General features: G+C 28.1%; 4 protein-coding genes across 8 annotated transcripts in view; 1 reads left to right on the top strand and 3 right to left on the bottom strand.

Annotated features, from left to right (window-relative positions):
* LOC103571765 (neutral ceramidase) overlaps positions 1–17,615 on the top strand; it is a 30,045-nt gene that overhangs the window by 1,083 nt on the left and 11,347 nt on the right. For 2 of the 4 annotated variants that reach the window (XM_014441991.2, XM_008550046.3), the window contains exons 1-7: positions 508–614; positions 1,577–1,736; positions 1,862–2,005; positions 3,225–3,401; positions 3,593–3,720; positions 3,831–4,029; positions 4,574–4,780. In XM_014441991.2, coding sequence (XP_014297477.1) covers positions 1,593–1,736; positions 1,862–2,005; positions 3,225–3,401; positions 3,593–3,720; positions 3,831–4,029; positions 4,574–4,780 — 999 coding nt within the window. In that variant the 5' untranslated portion in view covers positions 508–614; positions 1,577–1,592. Of the gene's footprint in view, positions 1–507; positions 615–772; positions 858–1,576; positions 1,737–1,861; positions 2,006–3,224; positions 3,402–3,592; positions 3,721–3,830; positions 4,030–4,573; positions 4,781–17,615 lie in introns of those variants that run through there. The other 2 variants (XM_008550047.3, XM_008550045.3) reach the window with 2 other exon arrangements.
* On the bottom strand, positions 5,190–6,003 carry LOC128668811 (pro-resilin-like). Its single transcript, XM_053742537.1, has 3 exons — positions 5,963–6,003; positions 5,583–5,861; positions 5,190–5,453 (listed from the first exon to the last, which is right to left on the bottom strand). Exons 1-3 carry the CDS (start codon positions 5,969–5,971, stop codon positions 5,190–5,192), a joined length of 552 nt encoding a protein of 183 aa, XP_053598512.1. The 5' UTR covers positions 5,972–6,003.
* Positions 9,003–9,848, bottom strand: LOC128668812 (adult-specific cuticular protein ACP-20-like). Its single transcript, XM_053742538.1, has 3 exons — positions 9,834–9,848; positions 9,426–9,593; positions 9,003–9,272 (listed from the first exon to the last, which is right to left on the bottom strand). Exons 1-3 carry the CDS (start codon positions 9,846–9,848, stop codon positions 9,003–9,005), a joined length of 453 nt encoding a protein of 150 aa, XP_053598513.1.
* Positions 11,503–13,028, bottom strand: LOC103571764 (histidine-rich glycoprotein). 2 transcript variants are annotated; one of them, XM_008550044.2, is made up of 3 exons: positions 12,875–13,028; positions 12,008–12,409; positions 11,503–11,895 (listed from the first exon to the last, which is right to left on the bottom strand). In XM_008550044.2, the coding sequence occupies exons 1-3, from the start codon at positions 12,881–12,883 to the stop codon at positions 11,566–11,568; spliced, it is 741 nt and encodes a 246-aa protein (XP_008548266.1). In that variant the 5' UTR covers positions 12,884–13,028; the 3' UTR covers positions 11,503–11,565. The 2 variants fall into 2 exon arrangements, with proteins under 2 accessions (XP_008548266.1, XP_008548265.1); XM_008550043.2 differs by having other exon boundaries at positions 12,952–13,028.

Here is a 17,615-nt window from a genome sequence, read left to right as displayed (position 1 = left end):
TTCGGTGTTTATGGAAATTTTTTAAATTTTTGTGTTATTTTCCATGTATAGAAATTATTTCTATATGTGGGTTTAATTCCCACATGTGCCGGTCAATACAAGATGACGTCGTAAGATTCTCCTACTACGTTACCGGCGTGTTATCTTTCACATACGCCGTTAATGGAATTAGTAATTATCATAGATATTAATAAATATATAAAAGTATCGAGAAAGTTACGGAATTTTATTTTTAAATTCTTGTTTATTATTAATTTATATTTAAATATATATAAGACGGTAAAGATTGATCCATTTTTAAAATTATAAAAATTGACATCAAAAAGTCGCCACAATTTATTTATACTTTTATTAATATAACAAATCTCCCGAGGTTCGCACGAAAAAATATATACCGGCAGAATAGTATATACCCGGTTTATATCTTTAGTGATGTCATATGTATGCTATTTTGCCGGCATATATTTTTTTGTAGGCACTGCGTTGTATTTTTGTGTATCATTCAGTGTAGTAAGAGAATTAAAGAGGAAAGGATTGAATTTAATTTAATAAAAATATTATTTCAAATGATTGTTTGTTATTATTATTATTAATTTATATTTAAATAAATAAAAGTTAGTAAAATAAATTGATCCATATTAAAAATTAAAATAATTGACATCAAACATCACTATAATTTATTTATTATACCGATATTAAAATGATCAAAATTATTGTGATGATATCATTTCATTATATTAATCATTTTGTCAACAAATCTCCAGAGGTTCACTGCGTTGCATTTTTTAATATTATTCAGTGTAGTAAAAGACTTGAAGAGCAACGGATTTAATTTAACGATAAAAATATTATTTCAAGTGATTTTTTATTATTATTATTTTTTTTTTTATTTTTATTTCAGTGTTTTATTTATTAATTTATTTAATTAACAAATAATTATAATATTTATATAATTTTTACATTATTATCAAACAATAATAATAATAATAATAATAATAATAATAATAATAATAATAATAATAATAATAATAATAATCGATGTTTAAGTTTAATTAATTAAAAAAATTAAAATCATCGAATATTGTTTTCATAAAAATTGAAAGTTTTCACAATATATATATATATATATATATATATATATATATATATATATATGTATATATATATTTTTTACATAAGCTATTATTTTGTTTTATTTATTACTAAACATAATTACCAATTTTAATTTCATTTGTTTTTTAAAATTTAAAATTAAAAGCTATCATTAAATATTTCTCATAAATTATTTATCACTTGATATAATCTGATACGATTGATATAACTTGTTGGAGAAAGTATATCATAATTTTAACAATAAAATTAAACATGTGAAAATTAAACGCGTAAATACTTGAGGTAGAAAAAGTAAAACGAATTCACCGAATGTAGTTTTTTTTTTTTTTTAAATAGATAGCGGTGTTAACGATCTAGACAGTAAACAAGTTATGACCTCGGATAGCGATTGAAACTGAGCATTTGACATTGCTTGTGCACGTGGTAAAAAATAATAAGTATAAAGTAATGAAATTTATTCTAGTGAGCAGCGAAGTTGAATGGATTTAAGTTTCGTCCTCGGGCCCAAGGGCCTTATAAGTCTGTTTCTAATTATCACATTGGAGTTTCCGGGGGTAATGATGTCTTACAATATTGGAACTGGAATCGCGGACGTAACTGGCCCTATTGCGGAAATTGTCTTTGTAAGTTTTTAAATTTTTTTAATTTCCCGCCAAGAAAATTCAAATTTAAAAAAATTCAAACATAATGTTTTCACTCCGATATTTTTTTTGTAATGAGATTTAAATATAATTCTTTTTTTTTTTAGATGGGCTATGCTAAAATTGATCAAAAAGGATCTGGACTTCACCTCCGTACTTTTGCCCGCAGTTTTATTATTGACGATGGCGAAGAAAGATTCGTTTTCGTTAGCGTTGAAAGTGCTATGATTGGACATGATGTCCGTGCGACGGTAATATAATTTTATTTTTAAATTAAAATTCAATTCATAACAAATTTAAATATTTTAATTTTTATCATCATTTTGATTCAAATTACATGAAAAAAATTAAGCTTTTAATTTTTTTAATTTTTAAATTTACTCGTACCGACTTTGGTACAGTCCGAGTTAGAATTCAATCTGGAATTAAAAATTTTATTGCGTAATAAATAATCCTTTGGATGAAGGAGTCACATTCCGATGACACGGGTTTGCTTACTTTTTTTTCTTTTTTATAAAAAAAATTCTTTAGAAAGCACTTGTTTTTCATAAAACTTTTTCATTACATCAAAGAAAGTTTCTTTAAAGCTGCTCAATAACATGTGCCGCTCAATACTGTCGAATGTGTCTCTTTGTGTTTTTGTTTAAATCCACATGAATAAGTGAAATAAAAATAAAATATGATTGTACTATTCAAGTAAATAAAAGGCGCAAAAAATTAATAAGGAAGAGAAAATATGAACATTATAATTTTTTAAAATATTTATCTGCAGCACAAAGATTTAACAGATGATTTAAAATTTTAAATTTCATTGTTAAATATATATAAACTTTTATGAAATGTACTTAGCGAAAAAACAGAACGAGGTCAACAGGACGTGAGATGACGTGTTTTAAATTTGATAAAATATATATTCACGGTCTTTTATCTGTGAAACTATTCTGGGTACATTTGAACTGCTAACAAAAATAAAAATCATTTTTTTAAGTCAATAAATCAATTAGAAATTTTTTTTAAATGGAAATTTGTCTTTGGTATTTTTAAAAATAATCGTAAACAAATTGATGTCAACTTTTAAAATAATTGTAAACAAATTGATGTCAACTTTTAAAAATAATCGTAAACAAATTGATGTAATTTAAAAAAAATTACTGTACGCAAATGGGTGACAAGTTTTTATAATAAAAAATACATTGATGTCAATTTTTGAAAATAATTATAAACAAGTGGATGTCAACTTTTATAATAACTGTAAATAAATAAGTGTCAACTTGTTTATAATAATTATAAACAAATGGATGTCAACTATTTTAAATAATTATAAATAAATCGATGTCAATAAAAACAAAAATTGACATCCGAAATTATGCAAAAATAAACAATAATTCAGTAATAATAAAATTATAAAATTACAAAAAAAATTAATGTATGCAAACTGTCAATACTAAATTTTTTGAATTGGTCCTCTAGGTGGTCCGTAAACTTGAAGAGAAATACGGCGACATGTATACTGAGAAAAATGTGATGATCAGTGCAACTCACACCCACTCAGCTCCGGGTGGATACAACCTGTACATGCTTTTTGATCTGACAACATTTGGATTCATTAAGCAAAGTTTCGATGCTCTTGTTAATGGAATTTTTGTGGTAAGACAATTTAAAAGTAACTCCCGCCAAAAATTTTGAATTGAATTCAAATTAAATTCACATCAACGCCGCTTTGAAAAATTCCTCGAGAAAATTTAAACGAACGACTCGAAATTATGCACAGAATAAATTTAAAAAATTTCAGTGACTTGTAATTAAATGTAATTAGTAATGAGTGTATTTCATTGTAGAGTATTGTACGAGCTCATGATTCCGTAGTGCCAGGAAAGCTGTATCTTGGCCGAGGCGAAGTATTAGATGCAAATATCAACCGTAGTCCGATGGCATATTTAAACAACCCTCAGTCAGAGCGAGACAAGTAAATTGATTAAACAATTACATCTACCTGCTATTTACAATTAGATGCTAAAAAATAAAATAATTGAACACAAATCTAATTACTTTTTTCTATCTATCCGTTTCATGCAGATACAAATACAATGTCGATAAAACCATGACCCAATTGCAGTTTATTGCAGCCGATGGTCATCCCCTGGGTGTGATCAACTGGTTCGCAGTCCATCCAACAAGTATGAATAACTCTAATAGACTTGTTTCAAGTGATAACGTCGGCTATGCGGCTGTCTTGTTTGAAAAATATATAAACAAAGACGTTCCCATTGGAAAGGTACTCAATTAATCAATTAATTAATTAATTAACTTATTTTTTAAATACAAATGTTCATATTAAAGTAGTCGAGAATCTGCAATTTGTAATATGGAGACTATGGGGTAATATGGGCCGCTAAAGAAATTTTTTATAAGGGGCAAAATGGGCTCTCTAAATTTTTTTTAACTAAAATGGGGTAATATGGGCCGGCAACGAGATTTTTTTTATAAAGAAATTAAAAAATTTTTTTTTTTTAAACTGTTTTAAAAATTCTGGTGATTTTTTTTCGCTAAAATTTAATAAAAGCCTGAATATTTTTTTGTCACAAATAAATTTTCTTAAATTTTAAGCAAAAAAAAAAAAAAAAACTATTACTTATTTATTTTTTTTTTTTTTATTCAAATATAGACACCTATGATATCTTAAATTAAAATTAAGATGTCAAGTGTGGAAAGATATGACTCATGACTACCTTAATATTAATATTAATAATAAATTTTGTGTGTCATGATACACTTATCTGAATAGTAAGATTTGAATTAATCAAGCATAATATATTTAGGGTGAATTTGTAGCAGCTTTTGCTTCAAGTAATCTGGGAGATGTCTCCCCTAATACCCGCGGCCCAAAGTGTGAATTTTCCGGCCACGAGTGCTCATCCTCATACACTTGTTCTGGAAAAAGTGAAATGTGTGTTGCTTCCGGTCCAGGAAAAGACATGTTCGAAAGTACGAGTATCATTGCGCACAAGCTGTTCGCCGAGTCAATGGTAAGTCTCAGCATTTTATTTTTTACCCTCAACTTTAATTTACATTTTCATCTTTTCCAATAATTTTTCCTCCAGCCCATGAATGCTAATTATTTTTATTGTTACGTTAATTTTTTTTTTTACAAGGGATTAAGTACTTTTAGGTGTCGGCATTTATTTTATGTAAATGTGCTACTGACGAACTATTTTTTAATATACATACATACACAAACATATATATAAATATATAGGTTGGGTTTAATTAAAAAAAAATGAGATATTTAATTATGTTAATAAAATAATTTATTCACAGATAGTTTTAATAGATAATTTTAAAAGTGAGAGTTATATTTTCGTGTGTAGTATTTGAGTGAACACATATGGTCGATTCGAAGTTGTGTAATTATATAAATTATTTAAAATCAAGACCCTAGTAACCGTGATGATACGCAGGGGCTACGTATTTAACGATCGGTACCGGGGATGGATGGACTGCATGTCCGATTTTCTTTACCACTGCGTTGAAGCCATTGTGTGGGTCTGCTGTGTACTCGACAACGCGGATAGTACCGTCGGGTTCGTTGAGTCTGTAAGATCCCTTGACTACATCACCTTCACGTACTTCCTCTTGGCTTTTTACGTCACCGGTATGGGGGTCGTTTACTCCATAGTTGAAAGCGTATTTAGCTGGTGCCTATAATTATTTCAAAAAATATTTATTTTTCCCGGGCAATTTTAAATTTTTTACCTGTCAATTCCCACAGGTGAATTTTTTTTTTTGTTTGAAATTTGAATTTAAAATTAAATTTTAGAATTAACTTACATAAGTATCATGATGGTTTAATCCATGGGCATAAGTATCGTGATGGTTTAATCCATGAGCATAAGAATTGTGTCCATCGTAATCATGTCCTTCGTAACCGTGTCCGTAAACTCCCAAGTGGGAATTAGAGACCACGGGTGCAACGAGTGTCTCGTAAGAGTCGTCATGTCCATGTCCAAGCCCATAGTACGATCCGTATCCCACATGGGAGTTAACGTACCCGTCGTAATCGGCGTAAGAAGCCTCACTGGCAACAGCCAAAGCAGCCAACACGAAAATCTGCCAAAAAAAAAAAACAGAAAAAAATTAAAATGACGAAAATGAAAACTTGTCATGGGTAAAAAAGTTTAAACTGTCGGAATGAAATTTAAATTTAGTACCTTAAACATTTTGTCTGGTACTGAATGTAGTTAACTCAGTGGTGAGAAGTAAACTGACACTTTTGCATAAACTTTACCGTCTTTTATAGTGAGAAACTACGGGTAACTCCTGTCCTAGACAACCAACATGCGTAATATCTTGAGCGTACCCCCAATAGTGTCCATCGATTGTGTAATTCAAGGTCTCGTTCATTTGTAATTTCATTATATTTTTCCCACCTTCTGTTTGTGAGCACAGCTTAGTGCTTATTACCGAATTAAAACCGGCAACGGGAGTGTCCACTGGATATCTGGTCTACGCTCTCGAGGCCGCGACCGCCGCGGTTGTAAAAACGTTTCTAAGTAGAGGGAGTATTGTTATTTTCACTAATATAAGACTGGTCTATAAATATTTCACGTTTGGCTTTCGAGCCTTTTCGTCTGACGTGGAAATTTTTTCGGCGATAAGATAAAAAAATTGAGGATCTGAAATACGAATAATGAGGTAAAAAGTTATTTACAAAAGAGCTATAGAGTAGAAAAAATTTAATGACAAAGACAAGAGTGGCCTAATGGATCAGATGATGACGTACCATTCTATAAAAATTAGTTATAAGGATCTTGTTACGGCTGATGGGCGGCTCCAAGGTGATCATCAATGGAATGTTGATTAATCTGTGACTCATTTAAACTCCGGTGACGAGTTTCCTCAATGAAAAAGTAAATAGAGTAAATAATTTACCCGTTATTGTTAAATTAAATTTAAAATCCAATATAATTTGAATAAATTTACTCTACATTTTTTTTTGACGTTAAATATCTCGCTGAGTTTAAAGAATATGAGAAATTTATAAGAATACAATTTTATAGGAAATTTAATAAGCTACAAAATTGATATAATGTATATTTTATGTACAGCGCACCGTTCATGAGATATTTGCAATTAAAGTTAAAAACTCTTATTCTTAAAAGTGTTACTAGTAAAATAATTTCATATTACTCTTTGATGTCATATATCTCGCTAAATTTGAATAATATGATAAATGTATAAGAATATAATTTTGTAGGAAATTTAATAAGCTACAAAAATGATAAGATAAAAATTTTTCATTTAACCAACCGTTCATGAGATATTTGTAATTAAAGTAAAAAACTAGCAGACGAAAATTTTAATTAGCTCATTTACAATAAAAATTGTAATTATTATAATTGTTAATTGTAAATTGTTTATTCGATTGTCTAGAAATATGGTCAGTTGTCATAAGTAATTATCCCAGATCAAACTCTGCCATGGGATATGTACTTTCGTAATCGAGATGTGACGTAATTAATCTGAGGGCTAAAGAAAAAGGGCAAAAAACTGAAGGAAAAGAAAAGTTTAGTCGTAATATCTCGTATTGTAGGACACGTCAGATCCGGTATATTTTAGTGGTTCATTCGTTGGTATGTACGCTGGCTGTTGATTGTTCTAATTGATTATTTGAGTATAATATAAATGGTATTGGAGGTAAAAGATATGTCGCTTATATGACCGACTCGTGTAATCAATGACAAATGATATGATCTAGTTGAAATATTTTATTGACAACTAGTCCAGTGATTCGGTTGATATTTTTATATATAGAATATATATGTCATTAAATGAAAGTATTTAATTTATTTATCAATTGATTGATTTTTAATAATTGAGTGGGAAAATATTTAACTAGACTTTGACATCAAGTTATTCAAATTAAAATAATAAGTCAATAACCCGACTCACGCGGGAAAAATTTTGAATTTATTTGATTTTTATCGCTGACAATTTTCAGTCTGTTAATTAAGAAAGGGATGGTCGTACTGGAAAATGCTGATTGATGTCAATTTTTTTACTTTCGACTTTTAGCCGCCAAATTATTTTTTTTTATCCTGACTCGTTTTTTAAAAAAAAGCGGGAAAAAAATTTTATTTGAATTTCTAAAAATTTTTTATTAAAAAAAAAAAAAAATACAAATTTTTTTAACTTTGATATAATTTATATATTAAATATATAAAAAAATTAAGTTCATATTTTGGTCGGTTGTAAAAAGGGGCAAAATGGGCATGTTAAAATTTTTGAAAAATTAAATTGTAGTAAAAAAAAGTCATGAGAATTTTTTATTAAAAATTTAAAGATAACTTTAGCATGAGGTAATTCGGGCCACGCAATGTTTTCGGAAGTATAAAAATAATAAACAATAAATCTTTTTAATTACAGTAGAAAAAGTTGGATAATTAAATTATTAAGCTGAACGTGTTAATTATATAAATTGTTGAGTTGATATGAATCTCATATTATGTATAATTAATTAGTATAAATAGATAACGTGTAATACATAACGGTTTGGTAATTGATCATTAGGTTTGAATAAACAATTTGCCGCGTTAATTAATTAATAATTATTACAATAAAATTTTAAGCAAACATTTATTTCTGAAAAAATTTGATAGTTTATTTATTTTCTTCGCTTCATCTAAAAGTTACATAAATTTATGTACATCAATATTTTAGCCGAAGACAGAATAAGTTGACTGCATGATTGATTGGGCAATTTTTTTTAAGACCCGTGAGAACTTTATTTAATTTTTTTTCTTCACTATTAAAAATATATATGATATATTAAGTATTTAATTACTGCCTTTTATTAATTTTTTAAAATTTTCATTTTAAAAAAATTTATAACAGAATTTTTAGAATTAAAAAAAAAATAATTGATAAATAATTAGACCTAAGTAATTACAAGTAAATTTTTTTTTTTAAATACTGGTCAGCCGATACTTAATAATTTTTGAATTTTTTTAAAAATGATAAATAATAAAAAAAAAATAATTTGAAAAATTGCACTTATAGTTTTTTTAATTTTCTACATGTGCATTTTTTTTTTAATTGTTATTTTAAAAAAAAAAAGTTCAAAAATAATTAATTGTCTGGTGATTGCAGGATAATTTTTTAAAATTAAATAAAAGGTAAATTTTTATTAATTAATAATTAGTAAAATGAAATAAATTAAAATGCTAATTAATAATTGGTAACATTAAGTAATTAGTAGAGATATTGCTGGTGACTAAATGGGTAATGAACAGGGACAATAGGATGATATTTAGCAATAAGAGGAATGGGATGTATGGAATGTCCAATTTTCTTTACAACAGCATTAAATCCATTGTGGTCATCAGCAGTATACTCGACAACCCTGATTGTTCCATCCGGTTCATTAATGCTGTAAGATCCTTTGACCACATCGCCAACGCGGACTTCCTCCTGGCTCTTTACGTCCCCCGTGTGTGGATCATTCACTCCGTAATTAAAAGCCTGACGGGGAATCAAAGTCCTGCGTTAGGTTATAATTAAAAATTAAAAATTAAAACTCATTACCACCATGTATTATATATACACATGTATAAGTAGATATTTTATTTTAAAAAATTAACACTCATAAAGTATATTTAATTAAATGAAACTTACGTAGTTATCGTGTGAATCGTATTCATATCCTGAGTATCCATGATCTGGATATGACTCCTCATAACTATTCTCAGGCTCTTGATTGTATGAATCATAGTCATAATTTTCATACTCAACTGGCGAAGCTTTAGTTTTTATGATCAGTATTGCGACAATGAGGACTAGAACCTGTAATTTTTTTATTTATTTACCAATAGTTTTTAACTTTTGATTTCTTTTACCCGCGATATCTTGCTAAATTTCGAAAATATGGAAAATTTATAAGAATACAATTTTGTAGGAAATTTAATAAGCTACAAAATTGATAAGGTACAAATTTTCCATACGGCTAACCGTTCTCGAGATATCTGCGATTAAAGTTAAAAAAATACAACCAAAAATTTAAATTATTTAATAATTATTAATTACCTTTAGTGCGTACATGTTGATAGAGATAATGAGCCTCTTAAACTGATTGTCGATGTACAGATTTCGTTTTAATTTATAGACGTATATATACTAAATAAAAATGGTCATACTACAATGATTATTTGTGCCGAGATGACATTGAAGTCTTTCTAATTTGCAAGGACATGACACGAAATTTATTTAATGTCTTTTTTTCTCTGCTCGCTTTATTAATACTTACACTTTTAATGTAATGCACATTACACGCAACACTTGAAATATATATATACATATATCAGGACTTGGGTATAAAAGTTAAGAAATATGTAAGTCAAGTAAAGTAAATGTTTATACAATAAGATTTCTTTTGTCTAGACTCTCTAATAGTTGTTAAATGTTCTACTCATCGTTCTAAAGAGTTTCACACTTGTGAATATTTTTTATTTTATTATTTAAAGTCTATTCCGTATCCACGTGCAATAAATCGCTCGTGAAAATAAGACAGCAAAAAAAAAAGTCCACAAAGCCGCAATGAACAAAGATGTTATGAATATGTAAAGACTTTTTCTTCTTCATAAGTTTCATTTATTCTTGTGTTCATTTATACTTTTTTCCATCACTTAAATATCTCCTTTTGTATTTAAAGCGACAGTATATTTATTAATCATAGTCTTTATAATTTTTTATTTTTTATATTTTGCTAAGAATGGGAAAAAGTTTAAGCGAAAGGCGACACATAAATTTATGTTTTTCATTCATGTTTATTACTTTTTTAGTTGACTTCTTTTTGCTGCGATTTAAAAATTTTTTTTTTTTTTTTTTATATCGTACGTGATATGGGACCAACTTTTTTTTTTTCTTAACTACTTTCGTAATTGTTACTTAAATATATCATTTACCTTTTTATATATTTTTGTCATGTCATAAGATCAAAACTTTCTTATATATTTATATATACATATATAAGTTAAAAAAAATACATCGTCATTTAATTTTCATTAATTATTGCGCTTTATTTTTTTTTTTAATAATAGGGAAAATGGGGCAAAATGGGCCCTTTGAGAAAAAAAGACTTTCTAGTTCCTTACTATGTTTTTTATTTTTATTTTAATATGTCGCGACTATTGAAAATTAAAAATCTTTTTGGGGTAAAATGGGCCGCTGAAAAAAGTTGTTAATTTTGATTTTTTTTTATCCTATTTTTTCTAGTCTTGGGTATTCGTAATTAATATACTGATCAGATTATTTTCAAATTTTGAAATAAAAAAAAAAAAAATTAATTTCAAAAAATTTTTTTATTTTTTTTTTTATTCTTGAATCATTTAAATCGAACAAAAATTTTGGCCCATTCTGCCCCCTCTACCCTAGTAATAATAAATATCGATCAATATATAATTTATATATTTTTTTATTTATATAATACATGGAAAAATACAAAATAGTATAAATATAAATAAAAAAAAAAAATATTTATAATTTGATAAAATAAAAAAAAGTAATTCGAACACATTTTGGAAATTAAATCTAACAAACCGTCATATACTTATAGTAATATATAATTAGTAAAAAAAAAAAAAAAAAAGTAATCCAAACATACTTTTCATTGGCATTGAGTCATAGTTGGATTGCACAAGTTCATATGAGAAATTTTTTAAAAAGTAAATTTCTCATTATCCATTTTTTTTTTTTTTTAATTATTAGGTAGTAGAGTAATTAAATAAAAAAAATTATTAATTAATAAAAAAAATATCATTTAAACTAAATGATGTTTGTCGAATTCGTAGCCGTAGTAATCAGGAGCCGCGGAAATATATTTCCCAACGTGAACTGGGGCCGGTCCTGGATGATGGGCGACAGTGTGATGGTGCGGAGCCGGATGTAAAGAAGGCTCAACTTTTTTTACAACAGCGTTAAATCCATTGTGATCATCCGCCGTGTACTCGACGATCCTTACACTTCCGTCAGGCTCGTTGACGCTGTAAGATCCGTGTACTACGTCACCGTCACGTACTTCATGCTGGGTTTTGACGTCTCCAGTATGTGGATCATGGACTCCATAATTGAAAGTGTATTTTGGATGTGACTATCATTAAAAAAAATTACGTATTGCATTAATTACTTTAATTAACTAGGAAATGAAATTTAAAAAATATCTGCCTCGAACAAATGGGAGTTTAATAACCAGTCCGACTTACGTAGTAGTCATGATCTTCTCCATGGTCGTGATGTTCTATAGGAACGTGGTGCGCCTCGTGTTCATGGTGCGCTTGGAGTTCATGGTGGGCTTGATGGAGTTCATGTTGCGCTTGATGGAGTTCATGGTGCGCTTGATGGAGTTCATGGTGCGCTTGATGAAGATCATGCTGCTGTTGATGAAAATCGTGGTGCGGTTGATGATCGTGATGAGCGACATCGTGGAATGGAGCCGCTGAAACCGAATGAATCGGGACCGAGACCGTTGGCAGAACGTGATGCCCTTCGTAATCGTTGCTTACACCCTCGTAACTTGAATAGTCGGGATAGAAATTACCGTGAGCACCATTGTGACCAATCAACACGGCATTACATATCCCTGATGTTAGAAATAGACTCAGTATCTGTAATTTTAATTATTTAAAGTCATTTGTCAGTCATAAATTTTTTTTTTTTTCTACAAGTACTTAATGTCATAATTTATCTCAAGATTTATTGAAAAGTCGGGAAAGATTGACGCGGAAATGAGTGACTGAGAATGGGAAAGTATATATATATATATGTATATATATATATATATATAAAAAAGTGAGAGAAGCACTTCCTCATCATTTATAAAAGTATATTTGTACTTTCGTCGTCAAGTCATTTTTTTTTTTTTATGAGATATATACATATATATTTATATATATATAAAGAGTCTCTTGAGATGTCAGTTTAAACGACACATCATCACTTTCCCATTGAAAAAAAAAAAAAAATTAATTATTATTTTTTAAAAATTTGAATATAATTTTTTATCAAAAATTTTTTTTTTTTTTAAAATTGAAAAATATCACAAATAAAAAAAATCACATGCACTCGCGTACCTTGATCATGATTAAAAACAGTAACTTAAAAAAAATGTAAATAAACAAAAACAAGAGTTGGTATTTCACTGACGTACGAGGAGCAAGAAGACACTGATAGTCATCATCCCTGTGTTGATGGTCTTATATCCATCTCCCACTCGTAACAATTCGTTCCGGCTTGAAGACTCACCAGGTGTATACCCTCCTCCTGTACTTAGCAAATGTACTCTAAGTACATGCCACATAACATCCCGAGATTCTTAACTTAAAACTCTTGCTTCAAGGTTCAAACTCTTTCTCTCTGTCTCTTCAGAAAAAAAAAAAAAAAAAAAAAAAAATCATACATAAACTGGAGCAAAATTTAAAATGAAAAATTAGTCAGGCATTTAAAAAAAATTTTTTTTTAAATTCGAAAGTCGATTACATATTTTTAAATTTATTATATATTTTTGTCAATACAATATATATATGTATATATATACATATATTTTTAAATTAATTTAAATAATAGAGTTTACAAATTAGAGTCATAAATTTAAGTGTATTCAGCAAAAAAAAAAATTCTTTTATAAATATTGTTCAGTTTTGTCATAAGTGAAATGTCCACATTTTGTCACAGGACTACAGGCATGAAATCCTAATATGTAATGTAATATTTGTGCCGATATATCGGCGGAACTACGGAGTTGAGTATGAACATACATTTATTACAGAGTCTCAGGAGTCTTAAGAAGTATTCACACATATGTATGCATGTATATTTATAAATATATATTTAGATGTGGTAATGTCTTTCGTAAAACTTGTTCAACATTTTACTAATGTAACGACACAAAGAAAGACCTGGCATCTTATTATAATATATATAAATATATAAAAAGGAGAGTAATTAAAAAAATTCGAAATTTTTAAATAATGTATACTTAATATTTCATTTTGCGGCGAAACTAAAGGATTTAAAAAAAAATGTTTCCTACAAAAGTTGTAGGAAATTTAATTTGCTACAAAAAAGATAATGGGACTAATTGACGTATCTCTAATAGTTTTCAAGTTGTAGATAAAATAAGCAAGGGGTTAATTAATTTAAAAATGTGTCAGAATTTATTTTTTTACTTCAAGTGGAAATTGCGCTGAAATAATTAGATGTATGAAAAAATGTAAAGAGACCTTTTTTGTAGAGAATTTTATCAGCTATAAAAATGTCCCTATGCATTTTTGTGATATATTTATTAGTTTAGCTGTAATTTTAATTTTTTTACAGTAACTTTGAACAAGGCGTCCGATAGTGAATAAAAATATAAATTTTTAGGTGACTGTGACTTTATTTAATTAAAATAAATAGTATGTAAATAGAAAAAAAAAAAAATAAAAAATATCCCGTTAAATATTTCGTAAGATCCGTGGGATTTGTACATCTGCCATTTAAAATCGAAGTGCATGGTCGGTAACTAGAGCATTCACTTTTATTTAGATTATGTAGTTTCTGAGGAGTTCTGCGGACTCGATACAACTCGATTATATTTAATACGGATAAACCAAATGAAAGCATTTCGATCAAGGGTTACGGGTTTAGGTTTACTTAACTACAGTACAACTTGTATAATTTATAATAATATATACATACATATATATAAAAGTTTGTGTAATGGGTAACGATTATAATCAAAAGGTTTCAACGATCTCGTGGGGAAAATTCATATATTTTTTTGTCATAAAAATATATGCAATTAAAAAAATTAAAAAATTAATTAATCTACTAAATGTTCACTTAATTAATAATTAATATCCAAACCAAAAAATTTCAACTCTCACTATGTACTGAGTAAAAAAAGTCGTCTAGTTAAATTTCTAATTAAAATAAATAAAAATAAAAGTCGAAAATAGTTATATAATTATTAGTAATATAAAAGAAATTGGCGTTATTAAAAAATAGTCATACATTAAAGTAATTACAAAAAGTAGTTGTAGCATTAAAATATTACATGACAATAAATTGAGTGAAAATAAATAATGTAATTAATTAAACAATAATCATAAAGTATGAAAGAACAAAAATAAAAAGAAAATGTAATATACTTAAAGACAATATGTATTGCGCATTGTCGAGGGTGTGGAAAGACTCTTAAGAAGTCTCACGCTCAAGTTATATTATATACATGATGTGATGTGATGTGATCATACCCAGTATGAGCTACATGAGAGCAATTTTAGTATTGAGATTCAGAGAATCTTAACTGAGCCGAACACCGATTGCTTTTCTCTCTCGATACTCTCTGCTATATATATATATATATGTAGTATTGAAGCTTATATATCTACATCCACTTTACCCTTACCTATATATGTATATATCAAGTATGAAGATTGTAAGATTGTTAAAAGAACAACCCGCGATGTGCCGTGTCGCGGTCGTGTCAATCTCTACGTCTACGTTACAAAGTTACCGTACTCCAGTGCCCGAATTATGCAATGTATTGTTTACGAGTTGCCATTTCAATACAATCATGTGAACTACACTGTACTATTGCTACTAGTACTATTGCTGTACACTCAACAGTAGTATAGCTATATGGCGGACAAAAGTTTAAAGAGATGAGAATGAGCAACAGAACTTCTCCTTGTTCCCGCGTTTTTTTATTTTTAAAATTTTTATTCTGCGTCGTATGAACAGAAGAGAAAAAAAAAAGTCGACGTGAAAAGAGAGTATGGAGATGTTTAATAAAACTGATTTGGTATATGTACTTAGCTCTTGTGCATACATTGGAATATATCCTAGATGTATTGAAATATATGTAGAGAATATGTGGTAGTACAAAGTGATGTATTTATTAATAAATGTCATTATATTATCATATTACTTGCAAAATGGAGTTTTAGAAATTTTTTTATCAAAAAATGTATATAGGCCACTGAAAATTATTTTTTGAAAAAGTTTTTTTCATAAAATTCAGCCGAGTTACAGATTTGGGATCAATGCTCGGTTAAAGATACTAAAATTTGAGTTTTTTGGCTTAAATTTGATTTTTTTGATTCTCTTAGTATACAATTAAGTCAAAAAAACCAAAATTTGAGTTTCTAGGCTTAAATTTGATTTTTTTTATTTATTTAGTACGAAATTAAGTCAAAAAACCAAATTTTGAGTTCATAAGCTTAAATTTGATTTTTTTTATTTATTTAGTAGACAATTAAGTCAAAAAACCAAAATTTGAGATTTTATTCTTGAATTTGATTTTTTTGACATTTAGTATAGATTTAAGTAATAAAATTGAAATTTGAGTCATTTTTGACCTCGGGTCAAATTGATTTTCAAAATCCACGTTTTTTTATTACAAATTTTTATGTCAGAATTATTTTTACCATAAGAAAAAAAAATTAATTTAACTTTTGCAACACCGGCCCATTTTGCCCCTCCAGCTACATATATTTTATTTATAAAAAAAAACTAAAATTTCATAAATTATGATATATTACTATATATATTTTTCAACATATAACCCTTTTTCATACGGGAATTCACAGGATAACATAACATTGGTAGAGATATTGTCTACATATATGAAATACACATATATATAAGATATACAAGTGAAATGTCTTAATGCACATCCTTGGCACGTACACGGGCAGATGTAAGCACTTAAGGATTAAGGATCTAAGCAGGATAATTACAATAAAAATCTTAATATTCCAGTGGTCGTTAAAAATAATTAATCGTGATCGAAATAATTGCCGAGTGGTAAAAATTTGAATGGGTAATGAGGGTTAAAAAATAGTTAAATATAACCGGACAATAATTTAGTGTCATTTGAGTATAATGGAGGTGAGTTTTTGAATGGGTCTGCGGACACAGTAATTAGTACTTGGCGTGAATTTTTAATCGTGTGTAGTCTAGCGTGGGAACGTATTGTGCATATGGGATCTGCAAGTTGTCGAGGCGGTTGATAGAATACTGAGTGCTGAGATGAGTTGGAGAAAGAGAGATTATTTAATATTTTAAATAAAGTGAGAGTACGAGAGAACAGAGAAAGAAACTGGGGAGAGTGAGACAATAAAAAGGAACGTTCTAGTTTTTCAGAGTGATGGTATAGTAGTAAGATATTTAATACTACAATTACTGTGACTTTTGCTGTCGGTCGGTGTAATTTTACATATATGTATGTATTGTAGATGGAGGAGTAACTACGCTCCATGGAGTCTAATCCTACGAAAGACGAACGGCTTTGCCTTTGGCTTGCATAATATACTAGATTATAATATCCTGCTCAATATAGACTGCATGGCAAATTAGCATGCTAATTAGCTAGTGTATTTTGTCGTGATTCTGAAACCAGTTACTCCTCAATATCCTTTGAATATTTAGTACTGAGAAACGATTGCTCGGCTGGAGTCTGGAATATTTATTTTTTTGAATTTATAAAATAATTTTTATCTTCTAAACCAGAGATTTCGAGTAATAAATTTTTTCGTCCCATTTTGCCCCAGGTCACTCAGAAATTTAAATCATAGACAATGAAAAAAATCCGGTTAAAAAAATTATATTTTGATAAATTTTCAAATTTATTTAATCAAAAATTTGAAAATAATAATTATTTGTATTTCTTGGCGCGTATTTTGAATTCTAAGAAATTGGTGGCAGTTTAAAAAATTCAAAATTATCCATTGTCATTTTTTTAATTTTGTTATTGAGAAATTCAAAAATATATTTTTTTGAAACGGAGTCCAAAAATATTTTTCACGCATATGAACCCTTGTATATTTT

Source organism: Microplitis demolitor, chromosome 10, assembly GCF_026212275.2.
Source record: "Microplitis demolitor isolate Queensland-Clemson2020A chromosome 10, iyMicDemo2.1a, whole genome shotgun sequence".
Classification (NCBI taxonomy): Eukaryota; Metazoa; Arthropoda; class Insecta; order Hymenoptera; family Braconidae; genus Microplitis; species Microplitis demolitor.
This window is presented reverse-complemented; position numbering and strand designations above follow the sequence as displayed.

Coding starts and splice junctions, on each gene's coding strand:
- LOC128668811 (XM_053742537.1), bottom strand. Junction 5,454..5,582: donor TAAACCATCATGATACTTAT/GTAAGTTAATTC, acceptor AAATAATTATAG/GCACCAGCTAAATACGCTTT.
- LOC128668812 (XM_053742538.1), bottom strand. Junction 9,273..9,425: donor ACGATTCACACGATAACTAC/GTAAGTTTCATT, acceptor ATTCCCCGTCAG/GCTTTTAATTACGGAGTGAA.
- LOC103571764 (XM_008550043.2), bottom strand. CDS start 12,981: ATGATGACTATCAGTGTCTTCTTGCTCCTC. Junction 12,410..12,951: donor TCAGTGTCTTCTTGCTCCTC/GTACGTCAGTGA, acceptor TTAAAATTACAG/ATACTGAGTCTATTTCTAAC. Junction 11,896..12,007: donor GAGAAGATCATGACTACTAC/GTAAGTCGGACT, acceptor TTTTAATGATAG/TCACATCCAAAATACACTTT.